At 42.3% G+C, this 22,763-nt stretch overlaps 1 protein-coding gene across 1 annotated transcript; it reads right to left on the reverse strand.

Annotated features, from left to right (window-relative positions):
* Positions 1–1,448: 1,448 nt before the first annotated feature.
* On the reverse strand, positions 1,449–14,286 carry STC1 (stanniocalcin 1). The gene is made up of 4 exons (XM_003272877.4): positions 13,890–14,286; positions 11,728–11,870; positions 10,817–11,028; positions 1,449–4,569 (listed from the first exon to the last, which is right to left on the reverse strand). The coding sequence occupies exons 1-4, from the start codon at positions 14,005–14,007 to the stop codon at positions 4,299–4,301; spliced, it is 744 nt and encodes a 247-aa protein (XP_003272925.1). The 5' UTR covers positions 14,008–14,286; the 3' UTR covers positions 1,449–4,298.
* Positions 14,287–22,763: the final 8,477 nt, after the last annotated feature.

Raw genomic sequence — 22,763 nt, forward strand, 5'->3', positions numbered from 1 at the left:
TTTAAGTCCTTTATATGTAACACATTGAATTCTCAGTTACTTTTGGAACTAAGGCCTATTATTTGTCCCTATTTTGTAGGGGCATTTTCATAAATGAAAAAAAAACTAAAGTGTGAAGATATCAGACACTTGGCCCAAGGCCACGGAAATGATAGAGGAACTAAGGCTTAAACTCAGTTTATACAAATCCCAGGTCTGTTTTTTTTCTAAACACTATACTATAGTGTAGCATGCAGTCTCTCTGTATAAATAAATATTTATAGAAGACTACAGATGAAGGATAATAATAAAAGAAATGTGCTCTTTTTCCTTGGCCAGGTCAGATTAAAGCAAATGCAGTACGTATTTGGCCCTTAAGTGACAATTCATGTACTATTTATTAGTTGCTTTGGGCATAACTGAACTTGGGAAAATGCAATTTGGAGCTAGAAATGAATGATGTTGAGAAAAATGCCCCCATTTGAATTTAAAATATGGGAAAAATTCACTGATATTTAATTGTGAAGATAACCTTCACAATTAAAGGTATTTCTTATATAAGTTGTCTCTTGAAAAAAGTTATACCACCAAAGCTCCCCTTTTTATGTGACCAAACTCATAAGCATCCTTCAAGACCCAGCTGTCATTCTGTTGTGAAGTCTGACCATTTTCTGAGATAGGGAGCTTTTGCTCTCATTATTACGACTTATGTGGTAACAGCTGACCCTCGTTGAGCATAATCATGTATTGGGAATATTGTAAGCAGTTCACTTGTTTTATTTCCCCATAGCAGCTCTGTGAGATGACTGTCACAATCCCCATTTTACAGAGGGAGAAATTGATGTGTTTTGAGATTAAGAAACTCATCTGACATCATGCGGTTAATGAGTGACAAAGCCTGAATTCAAATCTTTTGTTTTAACTGCAGAGCTATCAGCCTTCCTTGTCACACTGATTCAGTTGTCTTTTTCCCCCTCCTCCAACTCTTTCTAAATCATTCATTTAAAGTATTGATGCTATTTTAGCATTGGGGACACACTGGTGACCAAGCATGCGCTTCTCCCCATCATGCTTTCAGTCTAGGTGAAGGATGGAGAAAAAAAATCTTCCAAAAAGAGACAATAGCATAAATAAAAGACCTGGAAGGGACAGAGCCCAATCATTCCCAGAGCTGCCTATGTGGCAGGAGCATAGAGATCACTGAACAGAAAGAAAGTTGGGTCTTACAGTTGAGCAGCCTGTAGACCTTAAAGCTTCTTCCAACTTTGTAAGGAGTGGGATATCATCAGTGAGAATAATGGGAGCCACTCAATGTTTTTTAAAAAACTTAGAAAATGTTGATTTAAACAGTATGTCAAATTTACATATTGACAATTAGTGACTTTAAAGAAACTAATCAGTCTGTGGTTCACGTTCAGAAATTCTCATTCAATAAGTTTTTCAAGAATAACAATGAAAGACATGGGGGGAACCAATAAAACGTAACACTTTATTATTATTTTTATCTTAGAAGGAATTCACCAAAGGCTTCATATTATGCTATGGCATCTTTAATTATAAAAATAAGCAAATAAAATAACTTGCATCTGTCATTACCATGATATGTTTCATAACCTTTATATGCACATGGAGCTTAAAAATGTAATTTAACAATAAATAATGACATATACCAGATATGCTCACTGTTTATTCCAGTACTCAGCCAAAAACCTAAATATCATTTAAATTATAAATACATAATGCAAATATAATGGCACAAAAATGTCTAAAGTGCAACCAAATCACAAGAGAAGAATCATGCAAACTGGTCTAGGTCAGCCCCCGAATCACTCTGCAGCAAACACAAGACGAAGCTTTGGAAGTTTAAAGGGGAATCGGAGGGAATGGGGTGGGGAAAAGAGAAGCAAAAAACTAGCAACATTGTGAGAACTGCTTCTTTCTGTATGTGTAGATATATGTATTGTAGATACATATATAGATATCATTGTGGGGAGAAAAGGGGGGTACCACGGTTTGAAGAGGTCACAGCCAAAAAAAAAAAAAAAAAAAAAAAAAAAGAAAAAAGGAAATCTACCAAACTGAAAAAACAGAGAAATTTGCTAGGAATACTCATGAACTACTTGTCGCATTGGGGTCCTGGCTTAGTTGGGTTTGCAAAATGGACAGAACACACAAACTTTAATAGCTTTTCTGATTCAGAGAAGTCAGCCTTGCCTGGGGGTGGGAAGTGTGGGAGGGAGGGGAAGAGTCTAACTTAGAATACGGTCTACCTGATTTCCAAGAGGCTAAGGCAGTGTCCATAAGTTTGGGGACCTGGGGATGGGACAGTTCTGAGTATAAAAATGCCCTTAACAATCTGATGTCAGCACGCTTAGAGGCTGTGTGGGGACAAAGGCAGCAATGTTTGTGCTGCTGCTGCTGCTGCTGGGTCTGCTGCAATTGCTCTTGGTCCTTGAGCAGCACGTTACTGGTTTTAAAGGCTTTATGGTAAAGTTGTATTGCTTTTCATTTTTCTGGAGATGTGCCCTCTCTCCTCCCACCAGGATCCCTATCACTCGATTTGGTCAAATCTTGAGTTTAGCCTAGTGAGAGTCAAGCACCAATAGTTTCTACCTAAGCGAGTTTGGAGTGGCCCCTGCAGTCCTACCCCTCCTCCCTCTCTTCCTCTCTTAACATTGACCTTTGGTGGGCAGTGACGCTCATAAGGGACTGTTGGGTTCAAGGACAGTGACCCTGAGAAACTACTGTTGTTCATAGATAGGTTAGTCATTTGACTTTGGTGGTTGCCATTTTGTAAACATCATGGCAGAAATGATCAAACCACCAGCTCTTTTTCCCTCTTTCTTTCTTTCTTTTTTTTTTCTTTTTTTCTATTTTTTTACGATCCTACAGAGATGGTCCAGCTGCCAGGACTACTTTGGCAGGCAGCGTGCTACAGGACGAAAATGTAAGAGAAGTCTATTAAGGCTGGACAGCCCAGGGTTATTTATACTCTCTCAGCCCCAAGTCCCCCGGACTAAAGACCCAAAGGCTGATTGACTCATTCCTGATTGATTTAATGGAAAGTCTCCCACCCCATCATCATTTGCCAGAGTACCAGGCACCGATGAAAGGGGACGAGTAAAGAACTGCCACTTCCTAATGTATAGTAGGCCTTATCACACTGTAAGTGGTCCAAGCCCATAGGGATGCTCTTTTTGGTTCCTGGAAGTTCCAGTTGGATGTGACAGAGATCTTTCAGTATAGGTCTAAGTCGAGTAGCCTCTGGGTTGAGGTGGGCTGGGAGATTAACATCTTACCTGGGGTCCTTCAGATAAACCTGTTGGTTTTTCCTGTCTCATACAGGCCCATCTTAAGTTTTGATGTTGAATTAAAACTACTTCTACCCCCTTAGTTATAAAAAAGGCCACAAGGAGCATTTATGTGGATATCTGGAAGTGAGATAGTTATTCCATTCCCAGGAAAAGAAAAATAAAGCTAAGTTACAAAACTAAATCTATATGCAATAAAGTTATTATATACTGCTTTGTTTAAGCAGAGTCCTCTGGAATTTATGTACAGTACATTAGTTTTCAGCTATTTATATTCCACAGTTAGACCTTAAGATTCTCTGGTTTTAAGACAATTGTTAAAGATACTTTTAAAGCTCTGAGCAGTTACAGTACATAAAGATGTTAGCTTTTTGTTTTTCATTAGATGCAAGAAGATGCAGGCTCAAAGTCTGGTTGGACAGCCAGGCTCAAGCAATTTGGTAAATGTGTTGGAAAGAAAATTAGACATTGGAGGATCAAGACCATAAGACACTAGCTCATTAGAGATCAAGAATTCAAATGTGACATTCATATTCGTCCATGGCCAGCACAGATTCATAACACGAATTCCATTTAACATCTTTATGAGCATTTAAGACATGCATTTAAATAAAGTTTTCTTATCAGCTAACTCTACTGGGGCAACCGTTCTAAAGGGATCCACATCTTCAAATTACAATGGCTGGAGAGTTACATGAATGTTTTGTGTTTGGGGGTGGTCTCAGGGGAGCGGGGGAAAAAACATGGCAGAGGAAGTTGGTAAAAGAGGGTACTTTCTCCTGAGGAGAGGCAGAATAATCACATGGATTTTGTTGGTCGGAATGCTGCCATTGCAGAATGTTGGGATATTGATTACAGAAGCCTAGTTTCATGCAATTTTCTTTAAGGGGGATAGAAAATAGGAACTACTTTAAAAAAATCAAACCAGGCACAGTACACTCAAAATTGGTGTGTCAACACCCCTAAAATGATACTAGTTTGGTGAGGTTGTGAATAACCTCTCCCTGGTTATGCACTCTCATGGGATGTGCGTTTGATGTGGGAGGGAGAGTCCTCCTCACCTCGGAGGTTCCTGAGGAGGACTTTCAGCTTCTGCGGCTCATTGGTGCGTCTCCTGTTGAAGTCAGCTCGTGGGTGTGTTTGGGCACAGTGGTCTGTCTGCAGGATGTGGAAGAGGCTGGCCATGTTAGGCCCAATTTTCTCCATCAGGCTGTCTCTGATTGTGCTGACTGTGTCTTCATCACATTCCAGCAGGCTTCGGACAAGTCTGTTATAGTATCTGCATCAAGAAAGAGAGTGCATATGGTAGTCATCCAGTGAGAGCCAGGCGAGACCCAGGCTTTCACCCGGGCTCTAGCCAACACGAGTGCCTAATGGCCTGACCATGCAAACGTCAATAGCTCATCAGCTGAAGGTGGCTTTTGCTCTTTAACCCTTGTGCCATGTCTCCCTAGTTTCAATGCATCTGCTCCTAGGGTTTACCACACAATGCAAGACAGATCTTCATGTTTAGAGTTGAGGAGATTTAGATTACACTTTGAAGAGCAGGCTGACTGTGGTGACTGACATTTTTAGGAACAGAATTACAGAGCTAGCTGGGACCACAGAGGCTGTTTGGTGACTAGTTCAACTCTCATTTTGGAAAGAAGAAACTAAGGTGGATGAGCTGAAGCAACTTAGAATGAAGTGAGTCCAACGCTGAACACTGAGATTAGTAGCCATTGTACATGCATGTGTAATTATTTTGATGTTTTGTAATTTTCCTTTTTTTGATGGTGTGGGGGCACAGGTGTGTGTGTGTGTGTGTGCAGATGTGTGCATCTTCTGATGAAACTTCTGTCTAAGGCCCCTTCTTCTGTGTGCCATGCATTTTTCCACAAAATCTAATTCCCTTATCACATACTTGGACAGCCCTGATAAAAGATATTGACTGACTCTATCTTCAGCCCTCCTTCAAAGGTATATTGTAGTCAGAAGGCCATATCCTAGGCAAGAAGGCTATTTAAATGGAAATATTGGTTATTTTTAAGGGTTCATGCTACTATAATTCATGAATCCTTCTCCTAGTGTACCAGGGTTTGCTAACCTCTTCCCTTTTTGGATATTTATAGATCTTTGTTCACCATCACACAGGCCAGCATTTGATGGTTTTGTGATGGCTTTCTTTTGCTGACTAGACTGTAAGCTTACTGAAGACAGGATTTGTGTCCTTCTTTGTATTCCTTATGGCCCAGTGCCATCGTGCTACATTGCCTGCTTACAGCACATTTGTTGATATATTTTGCAGCCACTAAGGAAATGGAGTTTTAAGAATATCATTCTCTCCAATAAGTAGTGATTCCCAGAAGAAAACTTATCTGTAGTTTTAGTAAATTTTACCAAAACCCCTTGTGTTTGGTATCAGTTACCTTCATCTTTGGAGGGAATTCTTTAAATACCCCCAAGCAATGTAGCTAAGCTTTGTGGCTCAGAAAGGATTAACCTGTCTAATATTTAGGGCATATCAATGACTTGTCCTGTTATTTGGGAAGACAGTTCAGGTATTTTCCAATTTAGACTGGGATGCATTTAGTCCATTTTGCAGTCACAGTTGAGTTGTCAAAACCCATTATCTCTGTGTTCGCTAATAAGAGACTCGGTGACAGTGACCGGCAGTATTTACATGGAGAGAACCTTTCCTCAGAGGAGCCGAAGGATCTCTGGGGCCACCAGATCTTCCGTGAAAAGAAACCTGCTTATTTTTAAATCACCGCCCAGTGCACAGGATCAAACACCTTTCCAGAATAACTTAATCCCCCAGAGAGGTTATTTCAAAGATGTATGGTAAATAGCATGGAACGTGGGTAATGAGGTGATATGGTCACTCTTCTGTGGCCCAGCAGAAGGAAGCTGGGGACTGAGAGGCAAGTGCAGTGTCTTGGTTGCTGACACAGTCCTGGTGAAACCCTTCCCTCCAGGGAGAATTATATCCAGCTGTGGTCCAAATTGGGACTCTGTGGCACAGAGGAACATTTTCCAACTCTTTGGAATTACAAAGCACATGAGTCAAAGGAGATCTCCTTTGGATGGGGAAATGGGGAGAAAACCAGTTTTGGAAAAACATAGAATAAACAACTTTGCACCAGCAGCTTCTGACATCTACACACCCACATAGATCTCCAGGCATCTCCTGGCTCTTGGGCTCTGCCAGGACCTGGGTCCCTGGATGGCTGTGTCTATTTCAGAGGGTGATTAGATCCTGGTGGGTGGTTTCTGATCTCCCATCCCTCCAATAAGGACCTCATAACTTAGAAGTTAACCCTTCCATTTCTAGAAAGAGCTGTTCATGCCAGATGAGTCCCCAAATGGGCTGGAAAATACAATCTTTCCCTAGAAAGGGATAAAAAGAAATGCAAGTTCTTTCTTAGAAGGACTTGAAAGCTCTTGTCTGGACAAAGAAGTCTAGTACCCTTAAGGGAATTAAGCTTCTGTAGCCAGGTTTGCAGCTTCATGGCCATACATTTCCTTCAGGCCCCACTTTGTCGAGTGCCTGCTCTTTTTTGGAGGGTTTCTACCTTTCTACCTTTACTGTTGCTTTGTCTGCTGGCTCAGATATGATACCTGACCTTAGTGTTTCTTGACAATGACCCTTGCCAGCCTGAGGGCTCTTAGTGAGAACCACCCACCCCCACTGGAATCTATCCTATTTCCCTCATGGGGCTTTTGTTAACTCAGCAAGGGCAGGCTGAGAAAACTCTTTAGAATATAAAAAAAAGTCCATGTCTCCATTAGTAGTTCTTCAAAGGCTGGAAAATTTGTCAGAATTCTTTGATGTCACCAATTTCTCAATATGAGCAATAGGTTAACCAGTGCCTGTCCAGTAAGGGCTGGAATAGCCATTTATCTCTGGGATCATGCTTGCCAATGACATAGCCCTTTCCTGTGTCACTAAGTGAGATGGATTATTTAAGAGGTTGTGTCTCCAGCAAAAGTTGACTTAGCAATCGTCACCTATTTGGTGAGCACCTTCTTGTGCTATGGTCTTACAGTTCCTATAGCTATTGGTAGGATGTGTCCATCCTTTTGGGAGAGAAAGTATACAAATTTAATTGTGGACTACCATGGTGCACATATATTCGATTGTGCTTGGTATTCTATATTTGGGTTGTGGCTATTTCCTGCAGATTTTGCTGGCTGCCATTTTTGAAGTAGAAATCAAATAGCTTGGCTCAAGGCCACATGAGTTCTAAGCCCAACTTAGTTATTCACAAGCTGTGTGACCTTCAACAGGTCACTCCACTCTCTGAGCCTTTGTTCTTTAATCAGTAAAACGAGGCAGTTAGTCTAGTTAACCTCTGCAATCATCTCCAACTATGACATTCTATGTTTCTAGGGATTCAATACACATTTTTCTTCTCAATTTTACAAAAAATAGAGCTTATATCCCCTCCTTTGCAGTGGTAGTTAGGACTGCTTAAGAAGATTCCTTTCTTGGCTGGGCATGGTGGCTCATGCCTGTAGTCCCAGCACTTTGGGAGGCCAAGGTGGGTGGATCACCTGAGGTCAGGAGTTCAAGACCAGCCCGGCCAACATGATGAAACCCTGTCTCTACTAAAAATACAAAAATTAGCTGGACGTGGTGGTGAGTGCCTGTAATCCCAGCTACTTAGGAGGCTGAGGCAGGAGAATTGCTTGAACCCAGGAGAAGGAGGTTGCAGTGAACTGAGATCTCACCACTGTACTCCAGCCTGGGCAACAGAGTGAGACTCTGTCTCAAAAAAAAAAAAAAAAAAAGAAGAAGAAGAAGATTCCTTTCTTTATCTTTATGGAGGATGGAGGAGATGTGTTGGAAAGACTTGGTGGACTAAGTGTTCTGATCACCCAGCCCGAAAGGACCTTTTTAATTATGTTCCTTTTTTCTCACTTTGAAAATTCCATCCCTGACCTTTTTTCTTTGATAAAGAATAAGATCAGATATTCTCCATAGCTACTGTTACAGCCATGCTTACCCAAATACACACATACTGCCTAGGAACGTTCTGTGTGAGGGTTTATAAATAGTCCTTTGTTTCCCTTGATCAATATTATTCTTCTGTTTCCTGTTCCCTATCCATGCCCTAGAGAGTTGGAAGCTTTGTCAGTTTTCCCACTCTGGATCTGGGTTGGTCTAAGTGGTTCCCAAGCCTCACACTGCCCTGCTGGCCTGATCAATTTTGCCTGCTTCCCACAGGGTTGAAAGCATAGTCTGCAAATTCAGGCAGGTGGAAACTCCAGCTACCTCTTTACCCTCTAGATGCATTTCTGTCATGGAAAACCCCCTTGTTCTGGCTCCTGGTCCAGTCACAGGCTTTTGGATTCTCCCAGCCCCAAATCTCATGCTAGATAAGTCACAGGAAGGTGGAATGAACCTGTAACTACTTCCTCTTGCAATTCTGTGCCAGTTGGCACTGACTTAGCGTGTGTCTATGGTGGGATAGAGGCTGGGAAAGCAGGATGTCTCAGAAAGGTGAGCAGCTTCAGTGGAGCAAAGCAAGCCCAGCATGGAACCGGACATTTCTACCATCCTGAGCAGGAATAATATAGCCTGTTAAAGTGAAATTTTTGGAGAAAGGTTGCATGGAAGATTCTGGTTTTCAAGGGCTGGCCACATTTTTTTTTCTCCAATTGACCTTTCCTAATGAGTCCCTAAGATGAAAGAAGGAGATAAGAAGACTTTCTTTGTGACCATTTTCTAAAGGTGTTGAAAATAAGGCACTGATTAGAAGAAATAATGGCCTGGTTAAAAATTTACTAGTCTCTTCTCAGATAAGTTGGGACCTCTAGTCTAGTAGCTATATAGTTCTGCATAAAGACCTCTCTGCCTTTCTAATGGAAGACGCTACTTCAGATGAAATAGGGAGATTAGTATCACCTCAAAATTGGAAATATGCCGTATATAGATCATGATTTGTCACGGAATCCTTAAGGATCTAAATTGTAATAGTGGCTTTGCTAATGTGCCTCTCCCCCTACCCCTAATTACCACACAAACACATACTTTGTCCTTAGCCACTGTCTGGCTAAGAATTCTTCATTTCTTTTCCTAATGGTGAAGGAAGTCTCCAATAATTAATCAGATCTCCCCTCCCCACTCCCTGCCCCTGTTTCCTCTGTGCAATAAGAATCTTCCTCGGGGAAATTTAAAACCAAGAGTTATATAGAGACAGCCCACTTGAGAGAAATGGTTGGATTTTTCTGTTCTGAGGAAACCATTTAGAACCCCGTGATAAAGTCACTTCCAAAGACTAGAGAAGTGATTTTTACAAATTGACTTGTGGTTCTGAAAGGCACTCACCTGTAGTTAAGGGTGAATAACAAATTTTACAAAGCATTTGTGTTAGGCACCTTAGCCTTTCCCTAAGGAGGAACTACTTTTTTGTTGCATGTATGTACATGACTAAATCACTCGTAAGCCCCAGAGAGACTTGGCTGTTGCCACTATCTTAAGAAGCGTGGTGGCACCTGGCTAGGAAATTAATCAGATAAGCCTGTGATAACTCTCAGGTGGTCAGAGTAACATGCAAAGGACTGATCATTGTGGATATGTGCAGATTTGAGTGGAGAGTCAAAGAATCATAGAAATTCAAGACTGGGAGTCAGGTTTTTAGGCTGAGGGATATCACAGGGGGCTAAACTTGGCTGGCCTGCCCTGCTCCTGCCAGACCTCTATGCCAACCCCATCAGCATCTCTCAGTTCTTGCTGGGAACCTTTCCAGGCCACGCACACGAACTGAAGATGCCAGCTGTCTCATGTAACAGGAATTCACTCCTGGCTGGTAAAAACACTGAAAAGTACAATGCCCAGATGTTACTGTACTAGCTCAGTGGCTTTGGGTGGTGTTTGAATACTAAGATGAGAATAGGATCTGGACAGCCATAGGACACACTCATTCTAGGAAATCTTGGGCTAGAGGAATGGGATAACTTAAGGCCTGGAAGGAAACCTGAAAATTGTCCAGTCCAGCCATTTTGCTTTTTACAAAGGAAATCTGAGCCCCAGGGAAGTGAGATAGCTTGCTCTGGGCTACCCAGTGAAATCTCTGACTATGTTTGGGACTGATTTGAAATAGATGGAGACTTAAAATCTGCATTATGACATTTAACCAGAGGGTTTTTTTTTTTTCATCATGGCCAATTGTGTTGTTGCATGGTCATCGTTTCAGCCAAATCTGATGTCTTAAAATCTTGTTTCCAGAAACTTCACCATTCCCTTTAGGCTTATGGCAAAAAATGGTCAATGAAAGCGCCCAGGGATGCTGCAGATGAGGCTGGCTTTCTATGAGCTGCATGAAAAGACTTTTCCTATAACAGTAGGGAAAAAAAAGCCCAAGCTGCTTAAACTGTCACAACCAATCACAAACATATTTTTTTCCTGCAAAAGCTGGGAAGACTGCAAGCTAAAATAAGAGCATGACTGTGGCAATTTAACCCTCCTTCCCAGTCTGGCTCTGCCAGCCAGCCACCTGCTCCCAGTCCCCTGATTGTGAAAAAGTAGACTCCGTTTGTACCTGTTGGAGAAGTGATTGGGCAGCTGGACGACCTCAGTGATGGCTTCAGGGTTCCGCTTGGCGATGCTGCACACGTTCAGCTTGCTGTAGCATTCTTCCTGCACCTCAGCAATCATCCTCTGGAAAGTGGAGCACCTCCGAATGGCGAGGAAGACCTTGGAGGTGACCCCATTGGCGATGCACTTTAAGCTCTCTTTGACGAATGCTTTTCCCTGCCATGGAGGAAGGACAAGAGGGAAGTCTTTAGCTTGACCTGACAAAGAGGATGGGCATACATGTGGAGGAATTTAAGGGGGCTCATCTGGGCAACATATCATGGCCATCTGCATATCCTTGCAATGAGAAGACTGCATTTCCTGGCTAAGGATTAAAAAAAAAATGCCCCCCCCACACCTCCCTGGATTCCCTTGAGAATTGAGCTCTACCGAAATGAAATTAGAGAAAAAAACAGATGAACCATGATCAACCATTCTGCAGCTTAAAAATAGTCATAATCTGACTTTATATTCTTGAGATTGAGACTTTGAGAATTCAGATCAAAAGCTAGTATGCTAGGTCATGCAGAGAGAACTTCCTTGCTCTACGCACATTTTTATGTCCTCTCACAGAGGAAAATCTTTTTGGCTTATCACCTCTGGCCTTATAAGACAGCCTCTACTAGCTCCTTAGAATCATGCATTAGAGCGAGTGGGGAGTGTCTTATACAGAACCTATTTCCTGGCCAGATGAGTGCCTCTGTGTGTGTGTGTGTGTGTGTGCACACTTGTGCATACACATGCTGAGATGGGAATTTAGAGTGTGGAAGCTGAGAAGCAGGGCTGGCTCCCTACAAGACTAGTTCCTAAGAACAATGGTCTAACACACTGTTAAAGACAAGCAGCCAGTGGGAGCAGGGGTCAAGGTCTTATTACCTGAGTGTCAAATTTAGCAGCGCTGTACAAGAAGGATTTACAGATGTCATACATCCCATCTGTGTCACAGGTGGAGTTTTCCAGGCATGCAAAAGCCCCACAGCCGACCTGTAGAGCACTGTTGAGGCAGCGAACCACTTCAGCTGAAAGAGACAAATCCATCCATTCTGGGTCAAACAGTGAGGATGGCTGGGTGGGCTCAAGTGGCTGCAGAGGTGAATTTCAAGGACATGGGGTCAGAAGAACTTATCCTAGGAATCTGTCATGAGGGGCAATTGATAGACCCATTTGAATGAGAAAGAGAGGATAGACAGGCTCCTTTTGCTTATGAGAGCTGGAGCACATGATGGACAGCAAGGGAGTTCTCTGTTTCAGACACACGCTCCCTGTTTCACCATTACCTCCAATTTTGGTGTCTGGAGAAGTGAGGCTCAAGTCTTGAAATGCACAGTGCCTTTATGCCATTCCATAGAATCAAAGGTCATTGCTTAGCACTTGAAAGCATGGGAAGGCGGGAGACAGTGGCTAGTGGTAAAAGGGCCAGGGAATCCATCTAGCTTTGGAAAAATGCACTCCCGAGTAAAAAGCATGGGATTTTAGTCTGAATGGCAGAGAAGACTGTGCCAGGAGTCTACTTGGAGACCCTTCTGATTTCAGGCTTTTAACTTACCATCATATTGGCAAAAAGAAATCTGATCCATTCATGTTTCACCCCAACCCTCCACTAGGACAGTGCTTAGAGGTATGTATAATTTCTTTCATATTAAAAGCTTTTTTTTTTTTTTTTAAAAAAAAAAAAAAGCAAGCAAGAAAGAAAAAAGAAACACAGGTGTGGAATAACCAGGCCAAGGCATCCCTGTGCAAGACTGGAAGAAAACCGCAAAAAACTTGCATGAGGCTTTCTACATTCTGGATAAGATCTCCCATAAAAGTAATTTTTCTCCCACAGAAGGGGGGTGTTCTGGCAGGCAGCTAGGCAAGGAATGATCTGCAGCCTTCATGCCATAGGATTCTCCTCTGAGATCAAAAGCATGGTTCAGTTAGTCTTCCCCACCCCCTCCCACCACCCGCAGCCTCTAGGATGTTACAAGTCATTTCCCTAATTATATATTTCCACGGGTTTAAATTATAACTTTGCTTTAAGCAGTTTTAATATGCATTAGGGCTGCTATTGTTTTAGGCAAGCTCGAATTGTGAATCACTGCATCTCTATAGCAACTAAGTACAAAAGGAAGTGAAGCGAAAGCCCTCCTCTCGGCAGGGACCTGTGCTCTTCCAAGGGGATCATCATCTGCAGCATTTTGACACCTGCGATCCGATCTTTGCTGACAGTTGGAGGACAGAGGGCAGTATTGGAAGGGGAACAAGTGGAGCCAGAGAAGTCAAGAGGCAGAGGTGTCAATGCGGGCTTCCTAATGATTCTTTTCCTTCAGAAGCCAAGATAATGCACAATTAACTGCTCCAAGAGTCAAGACGAAAGTGAGACCTTACCCTTGGAGAAACAGCTGCTACGTTTCACAATTTTTTTTTCCAGGGGCTCTCTGGCTACGGGCTGCAGGGACGACTGAATGGAGCCCTAGAGAGCCAGGAGGGAGACAGGCAGCAGGGTTGGGGGTGGGATGTATAGGGTTTTCTCTGAATCCGCCCTGGATTTGTCAGACTTGAGGGCTATGGTTCTGAAAATCAGGCTGAAGAGGGAGCTTTTCTGTGTATTCTCTTAAGAGGTAGAGAAGTCAAGAAGTGAAGGGGTAGGGTCTTAAGAGGAAAGGAAGAGGGACAGCATCAAACAAGCCAGGTCTTACCTTAGATCAGCTTCTGGAAAGTATAGAGAGCGCTTTGAAGCATGCCAACATTCAAGCCTTTCCTCCCCTCTCACCCCTCCCCCTCCAAGAGGGTACGTGCCAGATTTCAGGCAATCAGGCTAGGCTTATGCAATGAAATACCCTCAGCAGAGCGTCCAGCTTCTTCGTTTAGTTGCATGCAATTTATTAAACAAAGGAGCTCCACTGCCTAAGGCTATTGGATTACACTGGCAGTTTATTGCCATCAGGCATGAAGCACATTTATTATCAAGATCAGCCGTCACAGACACAGTTGCAAAAGGGAGAGGCAAATGAGGACAGCTCTTTGGGGGAGAAACCGCTCTTGGGTTTGCTGCTTACCTGAGTTTTGAGCCGCCACTCGGGATTTCCTGGGGCTCACAGAGTCATTCTGCTCCACCTCATGGGTTGCAGAAGCACTGATCACCAGCACCAGAAGCACTGCTGAGTTTTGGAGCATTCTCTGAGAAGTTTCCGCTAAGTTGTTGGGTTTTTTTTTTTTTTTTCCTGCCCCCCTTTCCTCTTTCCCTCTCCCGGCTTGAGTGAAGATGTGGATCTGGATACACTGAAAGCTTAGGTGAGGATTTGATGAGGATTTTTTTTTGTTGTTGTTGCTGCTGATGCTGCTCCTGCTGCTGCTGCCGCCGGTGCCTCCGCTGCTGCTGCTGCCGCCGCTGCTGCTGCTGCTGCTGCCGCCGCTGCTGCAGTCGCTGCTTCTTGCACCTCTGGCTTTTGCAAACTGGGGGCCCAAGAGCTGCACCCAGGGATTTTATAGCCGTTCTTATCGGTCCTCAGGATCAAGGACCAATCAGGTCCCTCAACTGGTCTGGTGAGCCAATAAGAGGGCATGCAATTCAGCTGGAGCTTTTTGACTTCTTAGAAATATTTTCCAGCAAATTAAAAGTACCTGCTGCCAATGTTTTATATGTGTGTGTGACTGTGTGTGCAGAGATGTGTGAAAAAGCTATTTTTGTGGAAGTAAGGGATAACTCTGAATTGATTGAACTAAAGAAAAATCCTATAGAAATCTCTCCAAGTTGCTTTTTGAAATCTAGCCATCTTTTTTTCTAATGAGCCACTTGGGGGAAATGGATAGCAGGGGTATGATGGGGAAATGTGATCTCTTTAGATGAGAACTTAACCTGCTTACAGCAGTTTTACTCTAATTTTAACAGCACATTCTCGGTTCTCCCTATCTTCTCTGCGTGTACATGTTCACATGTCTATGATGCATTTTTGTTTGTATGTGGACATCCTGGGTTCTCACTCACACATTTGAGCCCTTGAGGGGGAATTTATGTGAATGGAAAAGCCTTGGGGGACTGAGATATGACAGCTCAGAGCTGAAGCCTTAGTCCCCCTGCTGATCAACCTATGACCCTGGCTAAGTCTTTTTACCTTGCCCCACCTCTGTTTTCCCATCTGTAAAATGCCAAAGTTGGACTCTGACATTCTCTATACCTCTAAAATAATGTGATTCTTCAATAATCAAATCAACTTTGACTTCATCTTTTCAGTCACCAGCAAAATTGCAAAGTCCAGGAGTGTTAGTTACCCCAGGTACACATGTGCACACCTGCACATACCACACTCAACAGGGAGACATCATGAATGCCTGAAAATTAATAAACTGTGTTTAAGCCCAGCAACTTTATAACCACTTTGAAACAATAAGCTGGCCAAAGCAAGACTAAACTGCTGAATGGAAAGCAGTTCATTTCTTGGGGAGGGGGTAGGAAAAAGGGGCAGAATGGAAAGAAGGGGTAGAGAAAGACCAGAATGTGTAGGAGAGAAGAATGATAAGCTCTAGACTTAATAGGAAAATTGCACTGCAATCACAAATCATGCCTGGTATAGAAACTTATATTTTCTTGTAAGTGAGTTGTAGGCAACGCTGAGGTTTTTCCCTAACATGTGAAGGAGGTTAATGAGCCAGGAGAGGACTTCTTAGGGTAGGAAGGTGGTGAAGGTATTATACAATAAAACCTTTAATAATTTTGGGGAAGTAGATGAGAAAGGGCCACTGGTGATTCATACAGATTTGGGCAGGATAATCTTGTAGAGAAATGGGGCCAGTGGCTTTACTTTGAATCCTAAAACCTTCAAACAAAAGTTGAAGAAAGAGTGCCAACCCTGTTAACCACAAACTAAACCAAGTGTCAGCTTTGTATATGTTGTGGGGTGATAGGGTGGTGGGTGTGTGTGGGGGGGTGTGGCGTGGTTCTGAGTGATGATAACCTATCCCTCACAAAATAGGGTTATTTGGGAAGTATGAAAGTTTGCTAGAAAAAGGAATAGAAGGAATAAAGGATACAGGAAATATCTAAAAGAAAGGAAGGGAATTTTCAGATTTACATTATATAATAAGAATACATTTTAATTTATATTAACAGGCAGTATTGGTATTTCTTTAGAACCTTCTGGGCTGAGTGCTAGGGGACAATTTGGGGGGATAAATGAAAAGACATAGAGAAGAAGGTAAGTTCATGATTATTGTCCTGAAGGTACTTGCAGGTGAGTTGGGAAGATGACCAGCCACAGTCATACTTCCTAAAGGTTCGGGATGTCAGGACCTCATATAGTAAGACACAGGCTCAGGCAGCACTGGCTGGAGATGTGGGGAAAGCTCTTGAGGGAAAGATCAGTGGGGAAAGATGTAAACTGCTGTTGTTGCTTTTTAAGAATTTAGGAAAAAGCTATGCTATTTCATTTTAAAAAAACAAAGCTTGTATTATGGAAAGCTTCAAGGTTGTTTGTATTGCTTTAGTCAGGAGTAGTAGATGCCAGGCAAGGCAATAGAGTTGCTCAGTGCTCTCTTCCAGAAAGGGAGTAAGAGGACAGATGCATATTCCTCCCAAGGGTCTTGACTTCTTTTCTTTCTTTAGCATTCTCTACCTCCTTGGCCATTATTCATCATCTAAGGCAGTGCCATTTGTTTCTCTTGGGCTTTCCCTGAGTTGATCTGCTTGGCTTGGTAGGGTGATGATTTACCACCAGCCATCGAGTTTGTTTTTCCAACTCTCTGTTGCTCTCACCAGAACACGACGTCCTACAAGCATCAAGATGTGTTTGTGTTTTTTTTTTTTTCCCGATGTTGATTTATTATTCCTTCTTATTTTGCTCACTTACTATCTTATGCCTGGAAGTTCATTGCTAGGTGTGCCAAGTGTTTCCCAATAACAGGTAAACTGTCCTTTGAAGAAATACAATAGTGGTCAGCCCATTGATTTGAATGTAACTAGTATGCATGCCAATACATTTGAGAACCTGAGGGGAAGGAGCTGAAGTCTACATGAAATGCCCAGTGTAAAAATTCTTCCTAGAATGTCATGGTATGTGGATATCCAAGTGCCCTCGATCATTGTGCAACTGTCTGGAACTGTGATATAGCAATGATAAAAGGGTCTTGGGGACCCTGGTGGTGATGTCTGGTTTCTTTGTAACTTCTCTTGGGGGTCTGAGAGAATATGGAGGAGTTTGCTTAGCATTCTTCAGAGTCTGAATTTTATCCCGTAAGGAACAGGAAGTTATTCGGGCTCTTGAGTAGGAATTGTTAAATGATGGGTGGAAATAAGTGTTTGGGCAAGATTGTTTCATCATACTTCTGATGGTTTGGAGGAAGAAAAGAACAGAAGTTTTAAGACTCGTTAATAACAGAATTTTGTTGATGAGATTCTGGCCTACAATGGTGGTGGCAGGAAAGGAAGGGAGACAAATATGAGAGATGTTTTAAATGAACTGGAAATTATTAATTAACCTAAGGATTGTCTTGGGAAAAACCTTTCTCCCAGTTTAATGGTGATGGAGATAATACACATGAGGACTTTTCCGTCCTTATATTTTAGTTATGACTTTCAGTTGACAGGACTATCTAGTGTCTCTGTTAGGCAGGTGCTTCCTGGCATTCTGTTGAGCAGCAGAATTACCTAACAAAAGGACTTGACTGCACATTAGGGAGGTGCGCCCAAGTGCAGTGGGTGGGAGGGGAGGGTACACTTTGCCATTGCCCTAGCAGGGAAAGTGCTAAGAAGTTGGTGGGAGAAGCTGCCAACACCTAAGACTGGGTGATGATGCCCTGGCTGTGCCCGTGCAAGGCTGGCATGAGTTCAGTGAGAAGATTAAGCCAAAAATCTCTGGGGCTTTGTTGGATTTGGCTAGCTTAAAGCTAAGCAGTGAATAGCTCTTTGCCTTTTGGTGAGAGGAGCCCAAGAACAGAGCATGTTTTCTTGGTAAATATTCTTCTGTGTGTGTGTGTGTGTGTGTGTGTGTGCACACGCGCGCGTGTTTGGCTAACAGAATGCAAGACCCACCAAGGTTGTTTTGGCATAGTGACCAAAGTTGGACCATTTTTCTTTGGGAATTCTGAGCCTGTGTTTTTTTCAATTGGACTTTGGGCTGTTGAGTCATGCCTTCCTAACCTCAACACAAGGAAGGAGAAGAAGGAAAAGGAGGAAGATGAGGGGAAAACATTTTTATTTGCTCTTCTATAAAGGCACCAGATTATCTGTGTGGACAGTCCTCAATTCATGAGAAAATCTGTGCCATTTACAAGTCTTTGATTGCTGTAAACTCTACTAAAGAAAGAAGGTGAGGAAGTATATTAAGAGGGCAAACTCCCCACTTCTCCCCTTTGTTGATGGAGGGTGACTGTGTACCTGGTTCTAGGTCAGATGTTGTGGGAAATGCAGAGATGGTTGACCTTTGCCTGCGCTCCATGAATTCCCAAGCTAGTTCTTTAAGCATGCATATTGTATTTGAAGAAGAATATCTGTTTTCTGGAAATATAATACAGCAAGTGTGTTGGAATAGAGTTTGTAGATTTGGATTCAATTAACATTTACTGGGTGCCTATCTGCTCTATGCCAGGCATTACTGCAGAGGCTTCTTAACTGTGAGCAAAGAACTGCTCTCCTCCCTTTCCACAGGAGGATCTGGGGATCCAAAGAGAAGAATGGCTGTCCCATAGCCTTAAAGTGGATGGTAGAAAAATCTGAGATTTGCTTATTACAGAAGCAGCTCTGGGTTCTTTAGTTGTGTGACCAGTGCAGTGATAGAGAGAGTGTGCATGCTGACAGCCCTGCCCCTCAGGGTGCGGGGAGCAGGGTACAGGAAAAAGAAATAGACAGGATGACCTGACATGCTTAAACCAGAACAGGCAAGTTGAAATTAGCCTCCACTCCTGTTAACATCTGCTTCTCATTCCTTCACGTATAAGTTCCAATGTCACTTTATATCAGGGAGGACAAATTCATCATTCTAGAGCAGCCCGAAAATCTTCAAAGTTTCACATGAGGCTTCTGAAGCAAATAGGAAGAGGATTTGTGTGTCATGGAATCTGTCCTTTGAAATAGCTCTTGGGGAGACCTAAAATGGCATTACTCTATTGAGACACATGAGGGCGCTCGGACCAACCAACAATGAGGATCTGTTTCCTTTAAAATTAAAAAAAAAAAAAGTTGTGAATGCTGGCTATGTTCGATCAGCCTTTGTTTCATGTTGTCAGGATGCTTCTGTGTTAGTGGTCTAGGGCAGTCACCTGTAACTTAGCCCTTGAGCTTGCAGATTAGTGTGGTCCTGTATATTTGGAAGTTTTGCACCATATACCATTCTATATACGATTCTATTATTGCCCGAAAGGGAAATAGGTTGCAGGCAAGTTTCTAACCTGATCAGCCCCAGTCCTAAGTGAAGATCAATATCTGTACTCAAATTGTTCAAGGCAGTTGAGAGGATATGTCAGATAATACACTTGCGGTACTTTGGGCTTCTTAGTTTAAAAAGAGGATTCTATTTCAAGGTGGTAGTGAGCATTCCTCTTCATTACTAGAGAAAAAGAAACCTTTCATTCATTTTTCTACCTAGGATTATTTTTTTTCCCGTTGTCTCTAGACAGATCAAGGCTGAATAACTTAATCTATTTCTGTCACTTTTTGTGTCCATCCTCCTGCTTGGAGATCTTCCAGGGGAGTGTGGGAGGTAGACATCAGGACAAACCTGTGCATCTGCTACTTCATGCTCCTGTCCTCAGACACCTTTGTGAAGAAGGGGTTTTGCATTCAGTTGGATGCAGGGACTGGTTTGGAATACCTGAAGGGTGGGGCAGGCTGTCACGCTGAGCATGTCTGAGATGTGCAGACCCCTTCAGTGAGAGGGTCAGGGCTTACCACTTCCAGCGAAAAATCCATCCATCAGTGTGCATTTATTTCTTTTGCTCTCTGTGCCGGAAATGGTGTTAGCATTGTGAGAGTACAATGAAGTCCTGGGGCAAGGCTTGGGCTCATGACACTGAACCCAAGGTAGCATATGCATGGTATTAAAACCGAGCTATAATGAGTAGGGCTGATCAATGATGCCAATGAATTTGTGAAATAGAAATATTTAAAAGTCCACTCCAACAACCCATGCTGAAGCATCATTCTGACATATTTAGCCCAAAGCCAGCTTGTCATTTGCAAAATGCTGTCAAATTGTAAAGAAGTGTCTTTCAGCCATTCCTAAGTGCTAGACAAATCTATCATTACTAGTTTATTGGCTGAGAAAGAGAGGTGTGGGGAAGAAACAGCCTTTATACAAAGTTACCTGGCAAGTCAGGAAAAGGGCTAGACTAGGAGATTATAGATTTCTTTACTTGATGTTTGGAAATCTTGCCAAGAATTTTTTTATGGCAATTCAGATGTATTTTATAATCAAATTGCATTTAATATGCTTTAGGCTAAAGTGCAATTAAGAGACATCAGTTCCTGGCTCTGGATGGGTATCATGGGAGAATCAACATATTCCCATTACTATATCAGAGTAATAAAGTGCAGAATGCAGAGTCAGAATTTATACTGTAAGATTTTGATAATGGTAGCAAAAATGGTCACCCAGTACCATTTTGTCTGCTTTTACAGAACACAGTTCTTGTTAGCTGTTTGGGAAATGAACTCTCTCAGCCCTTTTAAAAATTAATTGTAAGGAAATTTAGTGGAACAAATGGAAATCCAAGTGCAAAGGAAACACACTCTGGCCTCCAGGCAAGCATTTTCTTGAACATGTCATTCCGCACTCCCTAGTGACAATAATAGGAAGGGGAGGAAGAGAGAGAGAAAAGTTACAGCTTTGGAGGAAGTGGTGAAATCCGTAAGAGCAAAAATGTCATTGGGGAAGCTAAGATAGGGAAATTTAGCTCAAAAAACGGTGGAAGGGTGCAATTTTTTTTTTATATGCAGCAAATTTTAATTATGTTTTCATTGCTTTTCATATTTGTACTTAGAATAATTTCTTCACATAGTTGAAATTGATTGTCTTTACTGTTTCTCTTGTTAGATTAACAAAGGAAAGGCCATTTCCTCTGTGGGGTGTGTGTGTGTGTGTGTGTGTGTGTGTGTGTGTGTGTGTCTACCCTTCTTTTCATTTAGTGTTTCAATCATTCACAATAGACTTTGGTATATGGGAAACAATGCGAAATGAGTCATACTGTGAAAATCAAACATTTGAAGTGAGAAAAGTGTATTTCCTTACATGATACATATCAGACCTTAAAAAATGGGTTGATCTGAGGAAGGGTTAATGTTTTGGGCTTTTAGAATCATAGCTTCTCTTTTTTTCTTTTTTTTCTCCATAGAGGTAGAGAAACGGACTGACAGCTTAGACTTATTCCATGAGTCCAGATGTCTTTCCAGACCATTCAGAAAGGGACACAGACACAGAGTCATTCTCCAGAGATCCCTGTCGTTGCCCTCACTGGCACTTTATTGCAGCCCAGACTGGAGCTGAGGACGTGAAGGGCGGCCGTATTTTCACAGTGAGCAAGGCTCTGAGAATTCTTACCTTTATGTAATCCTTACCTTTTCCTTTTGAACAGGTGAAATTTCTTTAGACGACCTTTAGAAGCTGTGAGGTTTTCTTTCAGCCTTGCTCCAACTCCTTCCCCCACTCACTCCTGAAAATGTTGCCTTTTGCCATCCAGAGCTCTTTTCAGAAGCAGTGAATGCGAAGCCACCAGCTGTGAAATAGGTGCTGTGAATGGCTTGTCACAGGGAGGGGTAGATTTACTGAGAATGAGCTGTGCTTTGCTGCAGAATTCTGTGACTATTGCCAAAAAGGGTTTGCTACATGACAAAGAATCCAAGTTGTGCTGTCTGTGGACCCTGAGGGCTGTGGAAGGTGGGGAGGGAGAATCCTCTATGTAGCCTATTATTAGGTTCAGCAACTGAATCCAGGTGCTGCTCTTATGCCAGGGGCTTGGTTCTTAATTTTGGTTCCTTACTGGTTGGAACTTCTTCAGCTCCAGGGTGTGTGTGTGTGTGTGTGTGTACACATCATATAAGTGTATATCCACGGTCAAAAGGTATGGCCTTTCTCAACTCTAGATTCTCATTCTCATGGAGCTCCTAAATCATAGCATGGCAAATATGTTAAAATGCACCCATATTCTATGATAAGTGTATTTTTATGTAATTATATATATAATGTCATGAACAGCAGTTGATTAGTTGGCATGCTGTTACATTTTGTAGATATTTACTTAAATATTTGTTTCAGCTTTGTGCAGTTTTCTTTTTGCATATTTTTCCTTGGAGTAAGCATTTTTTCCCCAGTTCTCAATCATCTTTAAGCCTTAGAAAAGCTTGTGGATGCTGGGCACCATCCTATAATGACTAATGAATAAGGTGGCTCTGGGTTTTGAGTTCAAGGAAGAATTGTCAGACAGAACACAGAGGCCCATTCATTTAAACCGACATTTCCCAGACTATGTTCCAATAGTCCTTTGAAATGTACCAAGAGAAAGGGACTCCGTGCTCAAATTCATTTTGGTGTAGGGGAGTACCAGGAACATCAGCATGTGAAAGTCACCCAGAAATCCTGCAAGAAGAAAGCTTTTAAATTATTGAATCCAATGTTTTCCAAATGCATTTGATTCAGAAATTTTATTTAAATGAGTACCACTTACTATTCTCCTAAAAAACTAGTGTTCCTTGGAACTAACTTTGGGAACTGCTGATTAGAAACCTCTTGGCTGCCACATTACGTCCTCTGGGTTTACCTTGGTCCTACTCTGGACTACATTTTTATACCTGCAACCTCAGGCATCCTTCTTTACAGCCATACTCAGAATTAAACCCACCTTTGCTTGAGGGTCGGTAGGGCTTTGAGTGCTGGACATACCTAATTCAATTAATCTCACCATTGCAATCTTCATCACAACAGTGTAATATAGGTATTATTATGCAT

This window comes from Nomascus leucogenys, chromosome 8 (assembly GCF_006542625.1).
Source record: "Nomascus leucogenys isolate Asia chromosome 8, Asia_NLE_v1, whole genome shotgun sequence".
Classification (NCBI taxonomy): domain Eukaryota; kingdom Metazoa; phylum Chordata; class Mammalia; order Primates; family Hylobatidae; genus Nomascus; species Nomascus leucogenys.